We start from the raw sequence: 20893 nt of genomic DNA, 5'->3' as shown, positions 1-20893 counted from the left end.
ACTGGATTTTTGGAGATGCCCTAACCTAAAGGCGCCTGATTTCCAGAGCGTGGGTGCTCAGCATTTTTGGAAACCCCTTACAGGTGTGTTAACTTGGGCACCAAAAACCACCAGCTGAGTTATTTGCATATGACTTTTCTGCCATGTTATAAAATGGGGATTTACCTTACCACCAAAATATTACTTCTTAGGAGGGAAAACTTGAGGGTTTGAACTTTTAACCTAATATTGCACTAATATGAGGTCTTGTTTTTTCAGAATCTCCCCCGCCTCCTTATTCTCGGCTGTCTCCTCATGACGAGCAAAAGCCACTGGGTAAGTATTTTCTCTTTACAAACTCTTAGGACATTCACAGTTCATAACCAAAACTTTGTATTGTTTTCTACTGGGGTCATTTCCAGCCTGGTGTATAAGGCAAATGTCGAAATGTAGGAATGTGGAGGTCATCACTAATTCTGAACAAGCATCAGCTGACAAGTTATCAGAAATATATGAATAAAAATAAAACATTCTGTATGTTTTGTTATCATATCTTTATTACCCATGGTTTTATATATTAATACACATTCTTTGCTACATCTGTATTTTTCAGAATAATCTGCATTCAGGTGAAACACTGTCATTAGTAATGAAGATGTAATGACTGGTTATCAGACTTAATTTTTTTATTGGATACTAGATTGGATTGCAGACTGGAGTGGGGGGTCAGAACTCCTGGGATCTATCCCCAGCTCTGTAACTGTCCTGCTTCTCTGACCTGGGGCCTATCACCCTGTAAGATAGGGAAGATTATACTTTCACTGTTAAGTTCTTTAAGATCTCGAGATGAAGAGTGCTACGTAAGAGCTAAGCATTATTAGTCTGGTGTTTATTAAACTGAGACACGAGCTCTTTAAGCTCCATACTGTAAAACATTTGAATGGAATTTCATTTTTTCCAATGAATTATTCCGACTTTTAAAAGTATCATTGAAATAAATCTGGTCACAGTGAGGCATAAAATGTGACCTACTTTAAAATTGGCAAAATTCAATAGCAAATGCCTTCCAAAGCATATATTCCCTTAGTAGATGCCGTGCCAAATTCTGCCCTGGCTTTCACGGTATCCAGGTAAATAGGAAGTAACACGTGCACCTCAAAGGGGGGAAGTTGATGTGGTTTTTTTTGAGAGACTCTGTAGGCAGTGGGCCAGATTCTTCCAGTGATAGTCACTTTGAGTGGTATCTTACCCCTCCAGTTCTCCCCTGGTCAGTAATGCTGGTTCACAAAAGAGGAAGTACACAAAGAGAGAGACATGTTCATCACAGAGAGGGCGGGATGAGGAAACATTCAGAATTTGCCAACTAGATAAGGACACACTTGGCAAATACATTACTCTGAGGTCTCTAAGGGGTTTAGAGAGGTGCACCCAGGAACACCAGACTGGGAATTGTGGGGTCATACAGGAGGTAGAGTCGGACCCAAAGGACTGAGTAAAGATTTCAAAATGGCGCCTTTGATCTTTTCTAAAAACCCCAGAACAAGCTAACAAGAAAACCGAGCAAGCAAAAAAGTCCCAACAAAAGCCGAAGGCTGGACCATGGCACACACAGGGCAACTATGCAGAGGCCTAATGGGAAAGGAGAACCTCCTTTCCCCCCTTTGCGCAGGCTATTCAGATCTTGGGCCGGGCTGTGCAGGAGCACATGGATGTTGTGCGCCTGGTACTCTCTGCATCAGTGGTGGGAACCTGGTGCCCATGGGCTGCACACAGCCCGCCAGCAGCTTACCCTGATGGGCTGCAGGCTGCCCACCACTGCTCTACATCCTGGAGCAGGAGGGCAGGGAGGGGTGGGCAGTGCCAGCTGAGCTGGTGTGGGAAGTTTCATAATTCCCTGATGGTCTGGGCCAGCAGCAAATTACTAACCCCCAGAGCAAGAGAATTAGGGAGGGAGCTGTCTCCTGGCAGGGTGTTTCTGAGTCACCATGCTTCCTGGGAATACACTTGGGGTGGTGCAGTGCATTTGCCACCCCTTGCTGAGAGGCACAATCTCACCCGGAGAAGTAACTCACAGTGTTTTGCAGATGAGGATAGTATGCGTCATGGCTAATGGTTCACACCAGAGGTCCAGCCATAAGAGTGTCCCGGAAAATGAAAGGGCTGGTCGTCTAAGTTGACATTACATAACAAAAATAAGCTCAAAATTAATTCCTTTTAGAAGCTACTTGTGCTGCAGGTATGGAAAACAGTGAGATGTACTTCATGGGTTTATTTGACTGAAAAAATAATCTGTGAGCAAACATTTGAGCGCTTAATTAAAGGGGCAAGCAAGAGAGAATAACAAGGACTCTTAACTTGTTAAAACAAAGTTTCCTTAGCTTCAGCAAAGAGGAAGGAAGGAAAGAAGCAAGAATAAACAGCTTCAAGAATTTTAATGGTGATAATTAAGTATAGTAACTATGAATTGTTTAGAGGCTTAACGTAACTTTATCCAGTATGCACCAAGTTTCTACTTGTTTAATCAACTGAACTGTAGTTATTTTTGTGGTCGAAGCAATTGAAACTTTTCATTTTTGCATGTCAGAGAAGAGAAGTGAAGCACTTACTTTCTGCCCTGGGTCAGCAGAAGTTTCACTCTGGAAGGTGTGGGCATGCAAAGTGGCACAGTATGTCCGTGAGCGGGTGCACAGCGCTTGTGGCACAAAAGTACTAAATGTTCTCCTTCTGTTTTCCAGATCTGTCAGATTCCACGTTGTCTTACACTGAAACAGAGGCTACTAACTCACCAAACACCACCCCTGGAGAATTCTCAGGTTGGCAGACGTTAACACAGCCGCAGTTGAATGGTTATTGGGTTGGAGCTGTACTTGCAGGTTTTAGCAGAAAAGCAGAATTAAATGTAGTTCTGTATGTGAGATTCTCAGGGAAAACAGAAAAAAATCAAAGGGGCTGTTCAAGTTGGTTGGTTGAATAGAGCTATTCGCAAACTCCAAGCTGTATTAAAATGTTGTTAATTGTCTGACGCACGCTTGGAAAAGCAAGGAGATTGGGAGTTAGGGCAGGAACTCCATTCCTACTCGGGAGAGTGATAAAATCACCCACTGTTAAAAGATCCTACTCAGACCTTGACACAGGAGGGTGAGTTAAGAATGGTTTCTAAGCGCCAAATATTTTATAATAAAAAGAATGAACGGGCAGTTCAGATTTAATGGAGTTTTTTATACTGTCCCTGGTGAATATTTAGAGCATGAATTAACTGTTGTGTTTCAGGATTTAGTGTGCAAACGCTTGCTCAGGTGAGCAGAATTTACTATCCCGTACGGTCCTGTTGAAGCCAGTGAGCAAGAGTTTGCAAAATCAGGCCCATAGGCCAGTCTTCTGGAATTGGCTGCCCACCATCTGTACAGAACCTCATTGATTTTAATGGGGCTTAACGTAGGCCGAGAGGTTGACTCGCTGGCAAGATGTGTAGGCATGGAGACTTAGATTGTAAGCTGCTTTGGACAGGAACCAGGGTAAAATTCCATGTAATTCATCCCTGGTGTAACTCCCCTTACGGCAGTGGAGTGGTGGGCCGCACTGTTCTTTCAGCTTGTAAATCTGGGGTGGGAGGGGCACTGTTCACAGGCTCAGACCTAGTTTTCATGCCAACGATGACGTATTACAGTTGATGGTGAACCTCAGACAGCAGGGATAAAATGTTGGCGGAATGGCTGGCGAACCTTTCTTGTTCTACCAATGGCACATGCACTGACATAGCGAGCAGCCTTTGAGCGTTCTTTTGTAACGGTTCACAGAATCATAGAATTCATGTCTGTTCGGTCAACTTGCCCATTCCTTGGCCTATGCGGTATATCCTCTAGTGCAGGTGTTCCCAAGCCATACCGATACGTGAGCTTGATGTTCCATCCATTCACAGCAGTTTTTAAACCAGTGGTTCATGAACCAATAACGTCTGGGCGCTGCTGCTCTAGTCCTTCTGGCTCCTTTGCCTAGTAGTACTGTTTTATCACACCTGAACAATTACATATTGGAAAGATACAGCTCCTTTGAATGAGTTTTGGTAGTGGCTGTTAATGCAGCTCACATGTAGTGCAGTACTCGAGATTAGTCTTGTTTGTTTCGTTCAGTGACAAGGCTCAATTTTTAAATACACCAAAAGGTATGAGCTTTCTTGTCCCTTTGTTTTCCTAATCCCCATTTTGCTGGTTATTGGGATTACAGACATGCTTAAAGATCATCAGAGAATTGTGGCGCCCTCTAGGGGACTGAATGATCAAAATATCAGTTGAGGTGCTATCGCCTGTATAGTAGTGTCAGGAGACTGCCTCTTCGCCCTATTCCTTTTATCTTGTCAAAGAGTTTATCACAAGCTTTGGGAGAGTGATGTATTTCTTAGGCCATTCCATACCACATGGCATTTTGAAGAGGCACATAGTGTTGGTAGAGCTCTTCTCCCTTATACATTTTTCATTTTCATTGCCCTTTAGGATTCTTTTGGTGCAGTTGAATACGTCTTGGTGTTTTGACATACTGAATCCAATGTGCCTTTTGTCAATTGTCCATAGCAGGGGAAAACTTGATAGCGGGGAGTTGGGATTGTTTTGAATTTCATTGTAATAAATATATGTTTGCAATTTCTAACAAATTCTTGTGCTGTGTACAAGTTCATAATGCTCCTGCTGTCCCTAGCTTTTATGGCAATTTGATAATAACTGTTAATTGTAGCCGCAGAATTTTAGAAACAGAGCTCCTATGGATGGTGTTGGTTTAGTTACTGTGTTATCTGAGTTGGACGTCTGGAAGGTTTTCCGCAGTAGAAGAGAGATTTTAGCTTTTACTTGAACAACATAATGATAAGGTGACCAGGGTTGCACTGAAATTGGATACCTTCTCTCCCATTGTGTAGTTTCAAATGTTGCAACTCTTAATAAGAGTCTGGGGCTAGGCAATTTATTTTCTTCCAGTGGCCATGATCACAGATAGAGGAAAAGAGTTTCATTGAAGTTAACCCATGCATGTTGTCAACCAGGAAGTGAAAAACGTAACTTAGAACAATGTAAGTGCCATATTTTGGTCTGTTTAGTTTCTGGTGCAACTTACATATATGCAATGATATATAAAACTTATGTCTGCCATGCCTTCTCCGTGTATCTAAGAAACTGAAGTGTGCATTTAACTCCTGTTCCAAAAATAAGAAAACTTTGGATCTAGCATCAAGCCACTACTATTTTGATACTTTAGCTTTGATCACCAAAAATGCTTTTCCGACTAAAGCCACAAAATTCAGTTTCTGGGTAACAAAGAGGTCCATTCTTCACTGTTGTTAGTTTAGCTGATGAACTTCTAGCCAGGAAGTTTTAGCAAGAAGTCAAATGGTTATCTCTGTAAATCAAAACAAAACCCCTCTCCTTTTGAACTTGGCCTTATTTTCATGAGACAGTATTGGAATCTTGAAAAGTCTCTAATGAACCAGCAAATCCACTATGAAAATTGCAAAGTATGGGTGGCTTAATCATAGCCCAGAAAAGGACACCCAAAAGCTAATCTTATCTTTTCTCTTTACCAAAAGCCTTTTTAAGATTGCATTGGAAAAAACAGAGACATTTACAAGCTATAAAGGAAAGCTTCTTAAATGTATTGTGCAGAATGTTAACACTTTTGTTCTGTGCAAATGCACACAACAGTGGAATCCCTGGACCCTCCCTCAGCTGGGACTTAAAACATTTTGGTCAGTAAAGTAAATCTTTTATTCCGGGATAACGCTGTACCAAGTGTACTCTCCCATGAGCAAGCAACCCGTAAAGGCAGCGTAGTCTGGAGCCTGAGCTGCTGCTTCTGGTTTCTGGATAAGATATGACAGGTTTTGAAGATTAGGATTTCTCAGAAAAGGCAAATACGAATGTTTGGTTCCAAAGTCTCCAGTCTCTTAGTTCAAGCAGCAGCAGATTTAGGGTTAGGGAGTATAAAGAGAGGCCACATATTTTCCTCGTTGGAGTTATTTCCCCTGCTATATATTATTACTGCTGATTGTTGTAGGCCTGTGTTTAAGCGGGTAGGGGGACAGGACAAATAGGTCTTAATGCTGCAATGGCCTGAGAACATCAGAGAGACTTGTACACATGCTTAAATTAAGCATATACTTAAGTGCCTTTTTGGATCAGAACCAGAGTGCTCAGTGATTTTCAGAATCAAGTCCTTATCTGCGCGCATGCACGCACGTGCAGAGTGACCCATGGCTCAGTCGTGAGAAGGGGCGTGTGGTTGGTCCAGTGATGAGCCAGGTCGAAACTTTGGTAAGAATGATGTAAGTGTTGCTAGTAGAACCGCTCAGTGTGAGCAGTACCCAGCTGTGGGCCTTGGAGTCGTTATGTGATACACGGCAGGGTGTGCTGGCTGCTCATGCTCCAGTGCACGTGTGAGCGGATGCTAAGTATGAACACAAGTGAAGTCAAACGCTAACAACGTGCAATCTTCCGTATTCAGCAGCAGACGTTCTCCTTGCCCACTCTCTTACTTGCAAGTCAAAGGGCAGAATAGGGATGGGCGTGACAGTGCTATTTTCTCAAGCTTCTTTCCCGCCCCCAGCCCCAGACTTGCTCTCCTGCTACTAGTCATGGGGAGCTTGGCAGCTGTGCAGCACTATTCTCGTTAATGCCCTGCTCACTACTATTTACCTTGCACTTGTGCGTGCAACACTGTGTACCGGAGCTGAGCAGCATCCCACCCTAGCTGACTGCAGAGAGCAAACCTCCAGACTGGGTCCGCAGTGCTGCGATGTTCACCCCTGGGCTCCTTGCAGTCCCACGGGGAGAAGGTGGGGCCTGCTAGTTCAAAGGACAAAAAACACCAACAGCCCAAAATCAAAACCTCAGCCCCGTGACTCATCATTGATGGAACATTAGTAGTAGTTTTTTTCCCAGACAGTTGGCTCCTGTTTGAAATGCCAAGAAGCTGTTGTACCCGTTAGACTTGCCTGGCATTTAGAGGGCTGCGCTGTTGTGGAAACTGGTTCTTTACTGCCGTGACACGCTCAAGGAGATGGAGCCGTGCCTTGCAGTAGGCGCTGTGTAGAATGGTCCATGGGGCAATGGAATTTGCTCCCCTGAGCACTGAGGGATGCCTTCTCCTGTACAGCCAGCTGTTCAAACCCCCGTAGCCTGGCACTTCATTACTGTCCACTCCCAAGCACACAGTAGGCTGTACATCAGCGCAATGTCTGTCCAGCTAGCCAGCTGTAATAAATTCATGGGAGCAGTGACCCTCCGTTCTAATTTAGTGGGGGTGTCAGCTCCTCCTGGAGTCCGGACGGTTATATGCTGTATGAAAAGTAGCGACTGGGGGCGGGTATTATCCCTAGTACTGTGCATGCTGCAGATTTCCAGTCTCCTTCTCTAGAGCTTTGCATCTCTAGTATTTCAACAGCAAATCTGAGTTCCTAACGGGCCGAGTCTGCACTGAGTTCTCATTCCATCATCTGACTAAGTTCCCAGTGGCCCGAATCCTGAATGAGGCTGAGCGTCTGTAACTTGCAGGAACTTCAGCAGGGGTTCCAACGGCTCAGGTACCACTCCAGATGGGTCCCATTTGGAGCTTACTCTTGAGTACTCACCATAGCCCCGTTCTTTCCCCAGTGCTTTGAGTGGAGCCAGCCAGCTTGATGACATGCGCCTAGCTAGGTCACGTGACAGATAACCCCACTCCCACTCCTAGGAGCTGAGCATTGTCCCCTCCATCATCTCCATGTGAATATCCCCATTCAGAAGCTCTGAGCCCAGTTCAGCGGCTCGCGGTGCTTGGGACTTCTGACATTTCAGTCCTTTTTAAGCTTTAATTTGGCTTCCCAGGCTAGCGAATATCATCTAGTGGGGTTGGGAATCAGGACTCCTGGTTTTTATTCCTGGCGCTGTCAGTGACGTTCAAATTCCCTTTCACTTTTCCATGCCTCAGTTTCTTCATCTATAAAATTGGGCTAATCACGTATACTTCACAGGGACCTCCTAGGTTCATGAATGATTTGAAAACATATTGATCTGCTTGGGTGGAAGGTGAAAAATATTATTGTCTTCAGTATTATTTATGATAGACTAAAGCCTGGAGCCCCTTTGGGGCTTCAGGAGCAAGCAGAGGTATTGGGATGCTAGATTCCTTTTGGAACAACAGTAGAAGGTCATAAATATTAGATGCAGAAACAGGCTGGCATCAGCTTTGTAGTAACTATGGGTGAAATTCACTCCTGTGCAGGGGGCCATGGGACATTTAACCCGGTGTGCACACACCGTGCCGGACGGAGGTCGGTCGGTCGGTGGGCGTGCGCACACCGTGCTGGACGGAGGTCGGTCGGTCGGTGGGCGTGCGCACACACCGTGCCGGACGGAGGTCGGTCGGTCGGTGGGCGTGCGCGCACACCGTGCCGGACGGAGGTCGGTCGGCGTGTGCGCACACTGAAACTGTTCAAGGAGTAATGGGTGGTGCCTAGTTCCATGCAAGAGTCAGTGCCAAGATTCTGTGAAGGCCGTTTTCTCTCAGCATGAGCAGCTAGTCCCCACAACTCGTCTCATGTGTCGCTACGTGCCAGTCCGTTATTTCTCTCTTAATCGGGGCCTGTATAAATCTTTGTGTTGTGCTTATGGAAGTTCCTTTGAGAATCAAGTGTTTGCTGCAAAGTGCTAACCCTGGGTGTCAATATTGTCCAAAGGGAAATTTTATTCTCTTTGTAGGGTGTGTGTGTTACACGTGTAACGATTCATACTGATGCAATGCAGTTCAGTTTTATTTTGTACCAGGCCATCCTGCATAACCTGTGGGCCCCATCCTGCAAAACGTTGCATGCCATCAGGCTCCTGGTTGGAGTCCGTATTCTTGTGTGGACTTTTGGGGTCAATATTCTGACTCAGGAGGCACTGAGCACCTTGTGGTGTCAAGTACTGTACGTCAAAGGGTCTTGAGTTAAATCCTGCGTAAAAGCAAAGGGGGAAGATAAGAGCTACAGGAACGGGAGAAAAGATGAGTTCTGGGCCGAGACTTGTAATGAAATGGAGAGGCAGTGGATGGGGAGATGGACAGGAAAGCGGCTGCAAATGGCAGGAGCTGAAAAGGAGAAGGCTCTCGCGCTAATAATGGCAGATGTTGTGGAGCAGAGCAGGGCAAATGCAACAGAAAAATTTCCGCAAGTGTTCATCCGGATTTTAAAATTATTCACTTCTGCTGCGTTCCCACCCCTGATGAGTTTGTGTCCCACTGACGCTGCGTGTGCTGGCGGGAAAGTGTATCTGAAATAGTGACTATTAGTACTGTGAGCATATTAGTGAAAAGCAGATTTCAGCTTTGGGATCATGGCTGTTCACATCAGAATCCTTATTCGAGGGCGCAGAAAGCTCACCATGTGGCCTCCCTGCCTCCGCCCAGACCAGCTCGAATGTCAAATGCTCGCACCAGACAAAGAATTATTTGTGGAAATTAATGAACATTTTGAATAAGGGGTAGAGTCTAGAAAATACAGCTCTGTTTGCAGACGGCTCCCAAAGAGAAGAGGTGAAAGTTGTCAAATAAATGGTTTGTTACAAATTATTCACCCTGCACTAATGTGGAGGGACAGAGAGGGGAGGCCAGTGCTAACCTAGCAGAGGAACAAGGAATGGAATAGAGAGAGACTGGCTATGAAGCAGCTTGGAGGAAATCCGTGGAGGGTTTTCAAATATGAGGGCGGTTTTGATCTAGCCCTGTCAATGGCTGGGAAGCCAGTGCATTTGTTTGAGGATGGGGGTGACACGTAGGTGGGGGTGCGAATGGGGCAGCAGAAGAAGGGAGGCTATAGAAATGGAATTGTCCTAGTGATCAAGAAGGCGTACACCCCTGAACTGCAACTCTAAACAATCCTCAGGCAATGCCTTTAGCACAAAGCAATGGGGATGGTATTTTCTGCTTTCAGCAAGCAGTTAAGATGAATGTAAGAGAACATATTTTGAGTCCCAACTGACCGGAGAAATGAATACCCCCTTTCCACTCCCCACCCCTCCCAAAAGACTGCCAGGATTTGTGCTAAGAAGGAAATTTATGAAGATCTCCTCTGTTAGGAATATGAAAAAAAGAAAAGCCTCTAAATATGTGAGGCGGATGTGTGTGGAAACTGGGCAAACATTAACCTTTCCAGTTTTGAAGAGAGATTGTGAAATTATCTGTTAATAGAAAACCCGATATTATTTTTCACATAAATTAAACCGGGGGTGAATTTTTTGTTGGGGGTGAAACATTTGTTTCTGCGGTTTGGTTCTGCCTCTTGCTGTCGTTTCACTCTGTATTTGGGATTGTGGCAATAGATGAAATCATTCTTTGCACCAGGCTCTCCATTACTTTGTGTAGGCAACAGTCACTGCTCCCTGTGTTAGGCCTTGATCCTGCAATTTACCATGTACGACAGCCTGCTGTGCTCAGGGCCCCTTTGATGTCATTGGGGTTCCATGCAAGTGCGTAGTCTGCATTTGCAGGATCAGGGTCTGAAATAGTAAAATTATTGCATCATTTTTAAAAAAAGACACCAAGTTCATTTTGAAAAAGCCAGTGCATGTCTGTGCGTCCAGGTTAATCGTAGACAGATGTTTATTTGCGCCTGTAATGTTTTTCCTTTTTCTTTCATATTTAACTTCAGGTTAGTTGGCATGTCTCCTCACTCTGAGCAGTCTATAACAATCAGGGCTCGGCTAACAAGTTTTCTTGTCAGGGTAGTGTGTTCATTGCCAAGAGCAGCTACTTTGATGCAAAAAAATACATCCTGGAGGTGCTTTGTCAGATGTTTTTATATTAAATATTTTCCCTCCATAGTCCTAGTTTGCCAACGGGAAATAAAGTGCATCTATTTTCCAGTTTACTTTAGAAAATAATTCTTGGCTTCTTTCCCCATATGGCCCACAGAGCTCTATAAACCTTTAAATTAAAATCACAGAGTATGATTGAGCAATATCATTTCCCAGTAAGTTGAAAAAACCCAACCCAAAACAGTAAGGTACCTTCACTTTGTTTTTATTAATACAAAATTTTTACCCTGTCTGGAATTGACATCAAAGCCAACACTTGCATTCAACAAGGTGAATCACTGTTCAGATAACTAATTAATCTTTGAAAGGAAAGTTATGGAAAGTCTGTGATATGGCAAGTATAATATTTTGGAACACACAGGTGGCAGGGAAATCCAGGTGTTGTAGTTTATTTTACAGCAAAAGTTTAAAGTCTTTCTGGATTGACATTAAATACACCAAAAGCCAACAGGTTTAAGGGAAGACACTGATGGGCGTCTGGATTGGGTTTAGAATTGTACCTGCCTCTTAGGTGGCCTAGATGATAACTTTATGAATGACATTTGTTTTTTAAGAGAAGGCTGAAAAAACAGCAATAGACTGTGCAGCTTGGTTGACTTTTAGTAACATAGAAAGAGAGCCCACTATATTAGTGTAGGAATAAGGAATATAATATAATATAGGATGGTCCACCAGCGCCAAGTTAATGTGCTGCTGAAAACATTGTCCAGAACCATTGGACTTAATGAATATAAGCTGGTGTATGATTTGCAAATGGAAGGAAAAGCTCCCAAGATCAAGTTGAATGTTATATGCCCTATAATCTATAGCAGACTGCAGAAGATAAATTCCTGTGCACAGTTGTTACTACATTTAAATATTGCAACACATCACCGATTGGGGCGCCAAAAAACCCCCAAACCCATGTATTTGTGTCTGCCGTCATTTGTGCATGCATGTAACTATTCACACAAGACTTGCAGGTGAATAATTAGGGCCTTCTCCTGTTGACATCAGTGAGAAAATTCCCATTGATTTCAGTGGGCGCAAGATCAAACCCTGAGTGGAGACTCACTTGGGAAATGTAGGCCTTAGTGTCAGGCGTCTGAATGGAGAAGAAATTCAGCCAACAGCTCAGCAATTGCTGAAGAATTTCTGAGGTGAGTTATGCCTGTTCATTAAAAAGCCTACCTGGTTATGGGCCTACCCGCAGCCTTCTCCTCTTTGAAATAAAACCTAAATAGAGCTGTGTTAGTAGCCAGTGGGAAATAAACATGTCAAGTGTGCAGAGCCTTCAGAATATTCCATTGTGGATGCACTGAGATACTTGTGTATAATGAAATCAGTTAATTCTCCAGCTCTTGCTAACATCAAGTAAAGTTTGTTGTTCTCAGCTCAGCTGCCTTTTACATGGCCAAAAGGAAGTAATCACAGAATCATATTGGCTTCCTGAGAAGGACATTTTCCAGGCTAGGATGAGGGCAAATTTCCCTGGCTGTGACATCACAATCAGGTATGCAGAGACCGTGAGCGCTTGCACCACATCCTTCTTGCTGAAAGGCTGGAAAGGGAACTCAGCCAAGAGTAGCATTCTTCCCAGCTTCATTTCAGTGGAGCAGAGAGGGGCAGCTGGAGGAAGACCATGGCATGGACCTGTATATTGTAGGACCCATGTCCACTTGGCATCTTTTTCCCTGCGCACTGTCATAAGGCCATACTGTAGCCATGCCTGGTGCTTTACAGGGAAATAAAAGACACTTTCCCTGCCTGGAGGAGGTTCTTTAATCAATGCTTTTGTACTCTAGGGCCAAACTATGATGATAATAGTTCCCCACACGGATTGCACAGTAGGTGTGCATGTGCCCTATGCACGCGAGACCGGATTCTTTCTGAACAGCAGTGTCTGCAGTTGTGTGCAGTTCTGGTCTCCCATGTTTAAGAAGGATGAATTCAAACTAGAACAGGTACAGAGAAGGGCTACTGGGATGGTCCGAGGAATGGAAAACCTGTCTTCTGAAAGGAGACTCAAAGAGCTTGGCTTGTTTAGCCTAACCAAAAGAAGGCTGAGGGGGGATATGATTGCTCTTTATAAATATATCAGAGGGATAAATATCAGGGAGGGAGAGGAATTATTTAAGCTTAGTACCAATGTGGACACAACGAATGGATATAAACTGGACACTAGGAAGTTTAGACTTGAAATTAGAGGAAGGTTTTTAACCATTAGAGGAGTGAAGTTCTGGGGCCTTCCAAGGGGAGTAGTGGGGGCAAAAGACATATCTGGCTTCAAGACTAAGCTTGATAAGTTTATGGAGGGGATGGTATGACGGGATAGCCTAATTTTGGCAATTAATTCATCTTTGATTATTAGCAGGTAAATATGCCCAGTGGTCTGTGATGAGATGTTAGATGGGGTGGGATCTGAGTTACTACAGAGAATTCTTTCCTGGGTGCTGGCTGGTGAGTCTTGCCCACATGCTCAGGGTTTAACTGATCACCATATTTGGGGTCGGGAAGGAATTTTCCTCCAGGGCAGATTGGCAGAGGCCCTGGAGGTTTTTCGCCTTCCTCTGCAGCATGGGGCATGGGTCACTTGCTGGAGGATTCTCTGCACCTTGAGGTCTTTAAACCACGATTTGAGGACTTCAGTAACTCAGACATGGGTTAGGGGTTTGTTACAGGAGTGGGTTCATGAGATTCTGTGGCCTGCATTGTGCAGGAGGTCAGACTAGATGATCATAATGGTCCCATCTGACCTTAAAGTCTATGAGTCTGTTGGGGCCACACCTGCCTCTTGGGAGCCCTTGCGACCGCTGTAGCCAAGGTTATAAAGGGTGGAGTGGCCTCACCCATCTCTCGGTTCCTTGTTAGTGATGGTGGCTGTGAGACAGAACCCTACAGTATCCGAGTTACTGTTAGCTGGTGGTCAGTTCACTAGATAAGTTCTCTTGCCTAGCTACTTAAGGTCTTTGATACGTTTTCTTGTTCCCCTCACCCCCTTGTGCAAAGTATAGACTCCCCCAAACATATGCCCAAAATGGTCCAAGTTAAGTCTCCAGGGTTCGAGATTAGTCCATCCTCGACACAGCACTGCCATAAATAACGGGCACTCGCCCTGCCTCTCATGGCTAGGAGAAGGGCGTGTTTCTGAGCGCTGTTCATTGTGCAGATCCTCTCGAAGCGCGCAAAAGGCTTCATCTCTGAGAAGGATGAATGCAGATATCTTCCAATCCAGGCAAGCAACTGGAGAGAACTGCCCCCCCCCCCACCTGGTCAGTTACACTCCCTGGTGCCCCCCTCCCCCCAACCATGATGTTATTCTGTGCTCACAGGACGCTCAGTAGCTTCACTGTTCCACCACTTGAGCGCTGGGCCAGGATAAGGCCATCAGAAGCAATGCTCCAGAGACCAGGGCATGCACAGATCTCCCTCCCCAGGCAGGAGACGAAAGTTCTTCCCCAAAGTTCCGACATCAAAGAGCCTCAAGGCAGAGTCTTGGAAATCGGCACAGGTAGTCACATCACGCAGCAATGATTGTGTTGCCCCTGGTGCCTCTCATGCAGCAGAACCTACTTCAGCACTGAGTGGCACTGAAAATATCCATGCCCATTTTATTGGCACCAACAACTAAGGTGGCTTGGGTGCAGATGGCACGGACAGCTTCATCAACACCAAGACAGTTCTCGGCACTAGCTGATTTAGCTGTGGGACTGATACTGGACTTCCCAATCTTGGCCAGCTGAGAGACAAGAGGATGACCCTCCATTTGCTGGAACTGTGTACGTTCTGGATGTGCACTGCAAACAATGACAACACAGTGCTGGCTGTGGTGAGAGCCTGGTACTTTCGTTTAGACAGGACTGGGTCAGTTAGAGCCTCATCTAGACTATTTGTTGCATTTGCAGAACAAATGAGAGGGCAGCTGATATCCTTGCCAAAACTATCTCAGTGGGTTGCAGAAAGTCTAACTCAACCCAGGCGGCATCCTCAGCTTCGTTGAATATCGTCCCATTGACTGAGATACATAGGGCGGTGACCTGGAGTTCAGTCCCTACTTTCACTACTTGCTGTGCCTTGTGGCAGGCTGCTAGAGCAGATGAAGATGTCAGTAGAATGGTCCTTGAGTTGATATTTAAACAGAACTCCTCTTTCCTGCCTCTGAGCATGGGTTATGGCTTCCTAATCATCAGGCGTGGAATCTGTATGGACAGTCACTCTAAGACACAAGAATGGTTACTTACCTTACAGTAACTGTGGTTCTTTGAGAGGTGTCCCTGCTAATTCGGCAGCCTGACATACGGGATTCTTTATTGGCGAAGGAACTGAGAGGTGCCAGAGGCTGCCCTGCTATGGTAGTTGCAACAGCTCCCAGAGTGCGGGGCCTCAGTGGACATTTCTGTTAAAAAAGAATCTGATCTCGTGCGCATGGGGCCGCATGTGCACCAAGAGTGGAATCTGTGTGGGCTGCACATGTTGTAGGGTAAGTGACCGTAGTAGCACTAATACAATGGTGTTTAGAAGCCTCAATCAAGATCAGGGCCCCGTTGCGTTAGGTCCTGTACAAACCCTGACCCGAAGAGCTTACGTCTAAATAGAGAAGACAGCTGAAGATTAGGAGAAAAGGATTCCTACCCCACTTTTACAGATGTGGTACCCAGGCACTGAGAGAGTAAGTGATTTGTTCAGGGTCACCCAGGAAATCTGTCACAGAGCTGGGAATTGAGTGGAGATCTCCTGAGTCCCAGCCCAGTCCCTTAACCACAGGGCCATGCTTGCACTTCTCTATAGATCTTACGGCATTTTACAAAAGTGAAAAATCACCATTGTCTCCATTTAAAAAATGGGAAAACGAGACACCAAGAAATGACTTTTCCAGGGTCAAATAAACAGTCAGTGGTAGAATTGGCACTCAGAGCTAGGTCTCATCACTCATTGCCTGGGCTAAATCCACTATATCAGAGCTACCCCGCAGACCACACTTCTACATTCAGACATTCACGTGTAGCTCCGTTTGATTTAAATGGGATGCCCAGGGACCATGCAGGATGCAATCATGGGTACATTGCCACATAATTCCAGATAATTTTTAAATTGCTGCATCATTGTGCTGCAGAATCTCATGTGTGATTTACAAAGAAATCCATTCTCTAACCCTTACGTTTGCAAAGGAAGCCTTCCAAACCAGAACTCACTGCGAACTGGTGCAGCAATGCCTGTCTGAATTTGCAGACAGCCCGAAACAGTAACTCCAAGAGCACTTTGTTTTTCAACAAAGCTGATTTGTCTAATCAGAAAGACATTGGCTTGGACAGGTGAACGAGCCGAGACAGGCAATATTTGAGGACTGACTTTCCCATTTAAGTAGCTTAGTGAAGTGAAGGTTCACTGGTCATTTTGCAAAAAAGACAAACAGTTACCCTTCCTCCCCCTCTTACCTGGAATTGGAAGCGGGTTTTAGTAGTGAGTGAGAATGTTTTCCACGTAGAAGTTCTCTGAGTAAGCACAACACCCAGATAAACTATGTTTTTGTCTCTGTTTCATTGAGTAGTAAAGATGTTTGACCTTGAATTGCAGAATAATCATAGCCCTCCTTTCTCCAAGCACCTAAGCATCACACTTAAAAAGGAAACATCAGGAAATAAACAAGTTTATTTAAAAATAAATGGATTTAGTCTTTCTAGCCAAAACATTACAATGTTGTTCCCTGTTAGGAACTGGATGTGACTTTCTAGGTAGTAAAAATGTTTTTGATGTAACTCCCGCTGTGTCTTTGAAATAGTGCATGTCTGATGGGACATCTTGTTTGAGCCGACTTTTTCTGTGTGTGTGTGTGTGTGTGTGTTTTGCTTTGTAAATGGATTTGCTGAATGCTGGAGATAACTTATTTATTACCTTTGAAAATGGTGAATGGCATGAAGGAGAAATTCTGGCTTCTGATATGAACTGGTAGGGAGAAGTTAGATTTCAGAGTTACAGTAATAGATATTTTGTTTTGGTGCTTTGATGAGAAGTGTTTATAGGCTTGATTTATAACTGAGTTACTAAGGTTTTCCACGGAAATAACTTATTAAAAGCGTGGCGCACACTGAAACGACTGAAGCCTGTAGAATTGGTATTCATCAAAGGCACCTCCTTTCCTGGAAGCCAATAGCTAACTCAGCATTTCACCTTTGGAGGATGCTCAAGTCTAAAAGGGGTGTGCGGTGTGAGATGTGTTTTAGTAAGGGGAAAAAACAACAAAACCCCCCTCCTCCTCCTAAGACAAACTGGAAAGAAAAAAAAAAAGTGACTCCAGGAAAACATCCGCCGTTCTGCAGAGATCCTGATGGTTAAACCTTCTTCTCTGGAACACTGGATATTTGTGTGGATTTTACTGTGCGATTCAGCGGCTGACAAGTACAGGCCTTACCATTTCTGGCTGTGCTGCCTAAGACTTCAAACTGCCTAGCTTCCCTGGGACCACAGGCTAAATTTACTGGCAGAGTAGGCTTGGCTCTGGGTTGGAGGGGACTGCAGACATGCGCATTGCTGTTTGTCTCCCCACCTCCCTGCTCGATTATGCCCTGCCCTGGTTGGTGTGCAAGTCAGGGGGAAGAGAAAGCAGGGAATCCTAGTCCTCTGTGCAGGGTCTGCTCGAGGCTTGTGCCTGCAGTGGGGCTAGGCATTCCAGAGGGGATGAGGAGAGCCCCGTTCCACCTCCACATGGGGGCTATGGGAGGGGCTGGCTCCAGGAGGGGACTGCAGGCTGGGGATAGCAGCGACTGCTCTCCCAGGGGCACTGCGTTTGAGGCATAGTGCGTCCTGGGAGCTCATACTGAGGCAGTGCCTCCACCGCCCGTTCCCAGTGCCGCTCCTGTGGGGTAACTGCAGTGTGGACATAGCCGTACGCTGGGTCCGTTTGCTGGGATCCTCAGCCATATGATGATGTGCTTTCTGGCCTCCATTACGCATGGCCTCCGTCCACAGGGCACCGGTCCAGAGAAGTTTGTTCCTATCCTTTAATATCGAGGCAGTGTTTATTATTCCCCACTGTTCACCTTTGGCCAGAAAAGTGATCCACTATGCAAATATCCTCAGAAATATCTTGCCCCCTAGAGGCAAAGAATTGCAGAATGATGGAAGCCACAAGTAGGGAATGTATGTAAAACGCCAGCGTTCTCTAGCGCCCTCTCCCAGCAGCGGGCTGCGTTTCCTGTCCCGCACATTCCTGCCTCAGGCGCTTCCCTCAGAAAGAGCTACCAGGGTTAATCTGAAGAAAGCGTTGCTTTGGTTAAGTACCTGCACAGCCCTCAAGCAGAAAGGGGGGCTGGAGTGACCTGCTGCGGTAAGAAGAGTTGTGCAATAAGCCATCAGCACTAAGTCTGATGAAAACTGCTGTTTGGTTTTCTTGTAAGTATAAAAATATTTTGCATGGAAATGCCTGTCTTGGCCGACCTCCTCTGAAATTACTAAATGCCGAATTGTAATGGCCTCTACAGCTCCTTGGTTTGGAACAGGGATTAGACCATGTCCAGCGATAAAACCCTGGAGCATGTTAACAGGCTGTTCCGCTAGCCCCTTCCTTGAGATATTGGCTTGGTTTATTGCCCTTGATGGGAATCTGAATGTCAGTTTAGTTAGTCAGGAAGGGAGTTCAATTGACAGCATCAGACCTGGAAGTAGATGCAGTTTAAAATAACCCCCAAAAGCCAACCCCTCTGCTGAACTTTATCACGTCTTTTTAAAAACATTTGAAGTCAGTTTGGGAAGCATTTTGCTTTTAGCACACAACAGTCTGTGTGTGCGTGGATCTATTGGCAACAGCGTTCTCCCTGGCCCAGAAAACTCTGCCTTGGAGCCCGAGATCAGGGTGTTGGGTCATGCCGTGCCTGGCTCTGCAGCGCAGCACCAAAGGGTGGCAGTCCATCAGAGGTGCCAGCCTTCAGTGAGCTATTGAGTCACTGTCTGAATGGAGGTGAACAAACATTCCAAGCTGCTTGTTGAGACTGAGGAGCAACCTTGGTTTCCAGGCTTATGTTCCCTTGTGTAATAAAATCTGCTCTTTCTCGTGTCTAAAGCTGGGTGTAAGAATTGCTGAGCACAGATGAGCTGCCGTGCTGACCTATGCCATTGCTGTACCAGCATCGTTAAACTCCTTGGTTTGTAATGAACAGTATGTATGAAAAGTGCTGTAGAAAACCAGATAGTCAAATTCTCCGCTGGTGTGAATTGGAGACACCCAGTTGAAGTCATTGGATCAGCAGACCACAGAATATCCATTTTCTGTGAAGGGGGAAATCCTGTCTCCACGTGCCCTTCCTGGCAGATGGCCACTGGGCTGCAGGACCAGTGTGGTTCTGCTCATAGGCGCCAACTTTGGTGCTCCCGCCCCTGGCCCCGCCCTGACTCCACCCTTTCCGCGCCCCGACTCCACTCTCCCCCCGCCCCACCCCCATTCCAACCCCTTCCCCAAAGTCCTTTCCCCAACTCCGCCCCTCCCCTGCCCCTATTGGACCCCTTCCCCAAATGGATGACGTGGAAGTGTGTGCATGACTTTGAAGTCACTGGGATCTGTGTATGTCTTCTGCAAAGCTGCATACTAAAAAGAGAGAGTTGAAGGCAGACACTCTGTCCCTAATTTGCATGGCCCTTCCTGAGGAGAAGGTAGGGTGGAATGAGGATCATCGTGTTCTTGTCGTGAGTTGCCTGGTTCTTTTTTCTTAGTTTGTGTTGCAGCTGGAGGGAGGCAACATCAGCATGCTCTAGTTTTGGGAAGCCACAGAAGCTGAGCTGTGTAGTTGATTGGTTGGAGGTCTCCCAGCCTTGATCCAGCTCCGCAAGGAACCTTCTCCCTTTCCCTAGCTCTGTTCCTACCATTTCCCCTCTCAACACATCTCAGCCCCGCTCCCTCCTCTCCCGGTACAGTCTGCTCTCTGCCTCACTGTTCCTGCCACCGATCCTGAACTCAGCAGCTCCCGTTTCCCCTCCCAGCTGCCGTTTCACCCGTGCCCCCGCGGCCCATGGTTTCCATCGCAGTGGGCCCCTGCGTCTCAGCTGGGGTGGCTGTAGACTTGGAACCTCACAGTCTCGGCTTCGTTTATTTGGGAGGGTTTCTGCCCTCCCCACTCCACTGCCCCTCCCCTTTGGGGAGGAAGAGTAGGCACGAGCCTTTCTCCTGCTGCTAGACACCTCCTGATAGTATATAGCAGACGCCACCTTTCCACTGCACTCCTGGAGCGTCATTCTCTCCTGCATTGTGATGTCCTCCGATGAATTCCCTCTCACAGGGACTGTCGCTCACTTGGGAGGTCAGTAGCACCTGTCTAATTTTGGTCACCTGCTTACTGTTACCCAGTGGGATTTCAAAAAGAGCAAACCTCCTTTAAAAAGCTGTATAATGTCCGAGAAGAACCTCATCTGAAATACCTGGGCTTGGGAACCGGTTCTTCAGCAGACGTGTAGCGCTCTAGCAGTGAGTGTGTCAGATTTATCTACATAGCCCATTGGGGGAGGGAAAATGCTCCAGCAGGCCAACTCTTTTTTCAGATCTTTCCATTTATTAGGGCCTAGTTTGAGATTTTTTCCCATAGGAAAAGCCAAAGAATGCTAACGGCTTTGTTTAAAAAAAAAAAAAAAGTTGACCATTTTCTTTGTTTTTTAACACCGCTTGCTTCAAATAATTGCCTATTAAAAACAAACAAACCGCAAACATTCCTTGATTGAAGAGAAGGGGCTCACTCCAGGTTGCACAGAAAGCAGTGTGGGGACATGTATTTCTGAACGTTGGAGCCAGATCCTCAGCTGATGTAAACTGGACCAGCTCCATTCAGCGGGGATATGTTGATTTACACCAGCTGAGGTTCTGGCCCTCACAGGTGCCAGGTTGACATACGTGCCAATCCGCAGCACTTCGCCTTCCTTCCTTCCTTTCCGTGACTGTTGCAAAGCGTGACCCTCGACAACTGACCACTTGTTCCCCATTCTTGTCAGAGCACTGGATTCAGACAACGGTCTGTTTGTGAGGCGATACGCCGGGAAAATGTGAGTTTGTCTAGTTCGGAGCATGACTTGGTTGAGTCATCCTTTCCAGCCAAGAGGCTCAGTAATCTGTGAACATCCCTGGCTGCTCCTCAACAGTGCAC

At 45.9% G+C, this 20893-nt stretch overlaps 1 protein-coding gene across 1 annotated transcript in view; it reads left to right on the top strand.

The window, feature by feature from the left end:
• Nucleotides 1-20893, top strand: part of SMAD6 (SMAD family member 6) — a 74566-nt gene that overhangs the window by 9047 nt on the left and 44626 nt on the right. Inside the window, exons 2-3 of the mRNA XM_044980724.1 lie at nt 259-315; nt 2715-2792. Of these exons, the coding sequence (XP_044836659.1) occupies nt 259-315; nt 2715-2792 (135 nt within the window). The remainder of the gene's footprint in view (nt 1-258; nt 316-2714; nt 2793-20893) is intronic.

Source organism: Mauremys mutica, chromosome 11 (assembly GCF_020497125.1).
Source record: "Mauremys mutica isolate MM-2020 ecotype Southern chromosome 11, ASM2049712v1, whole genome shotgun sequence".
Classification (NCBI taxonomy): Eukaryota; Metazoa; Chordata; order Testudines; family Geoemydidae; genus Mauremys; species Mauremys mutica.
This window is presented reverse-complemented; position numbering and strand designations above follow the sequence as displayed.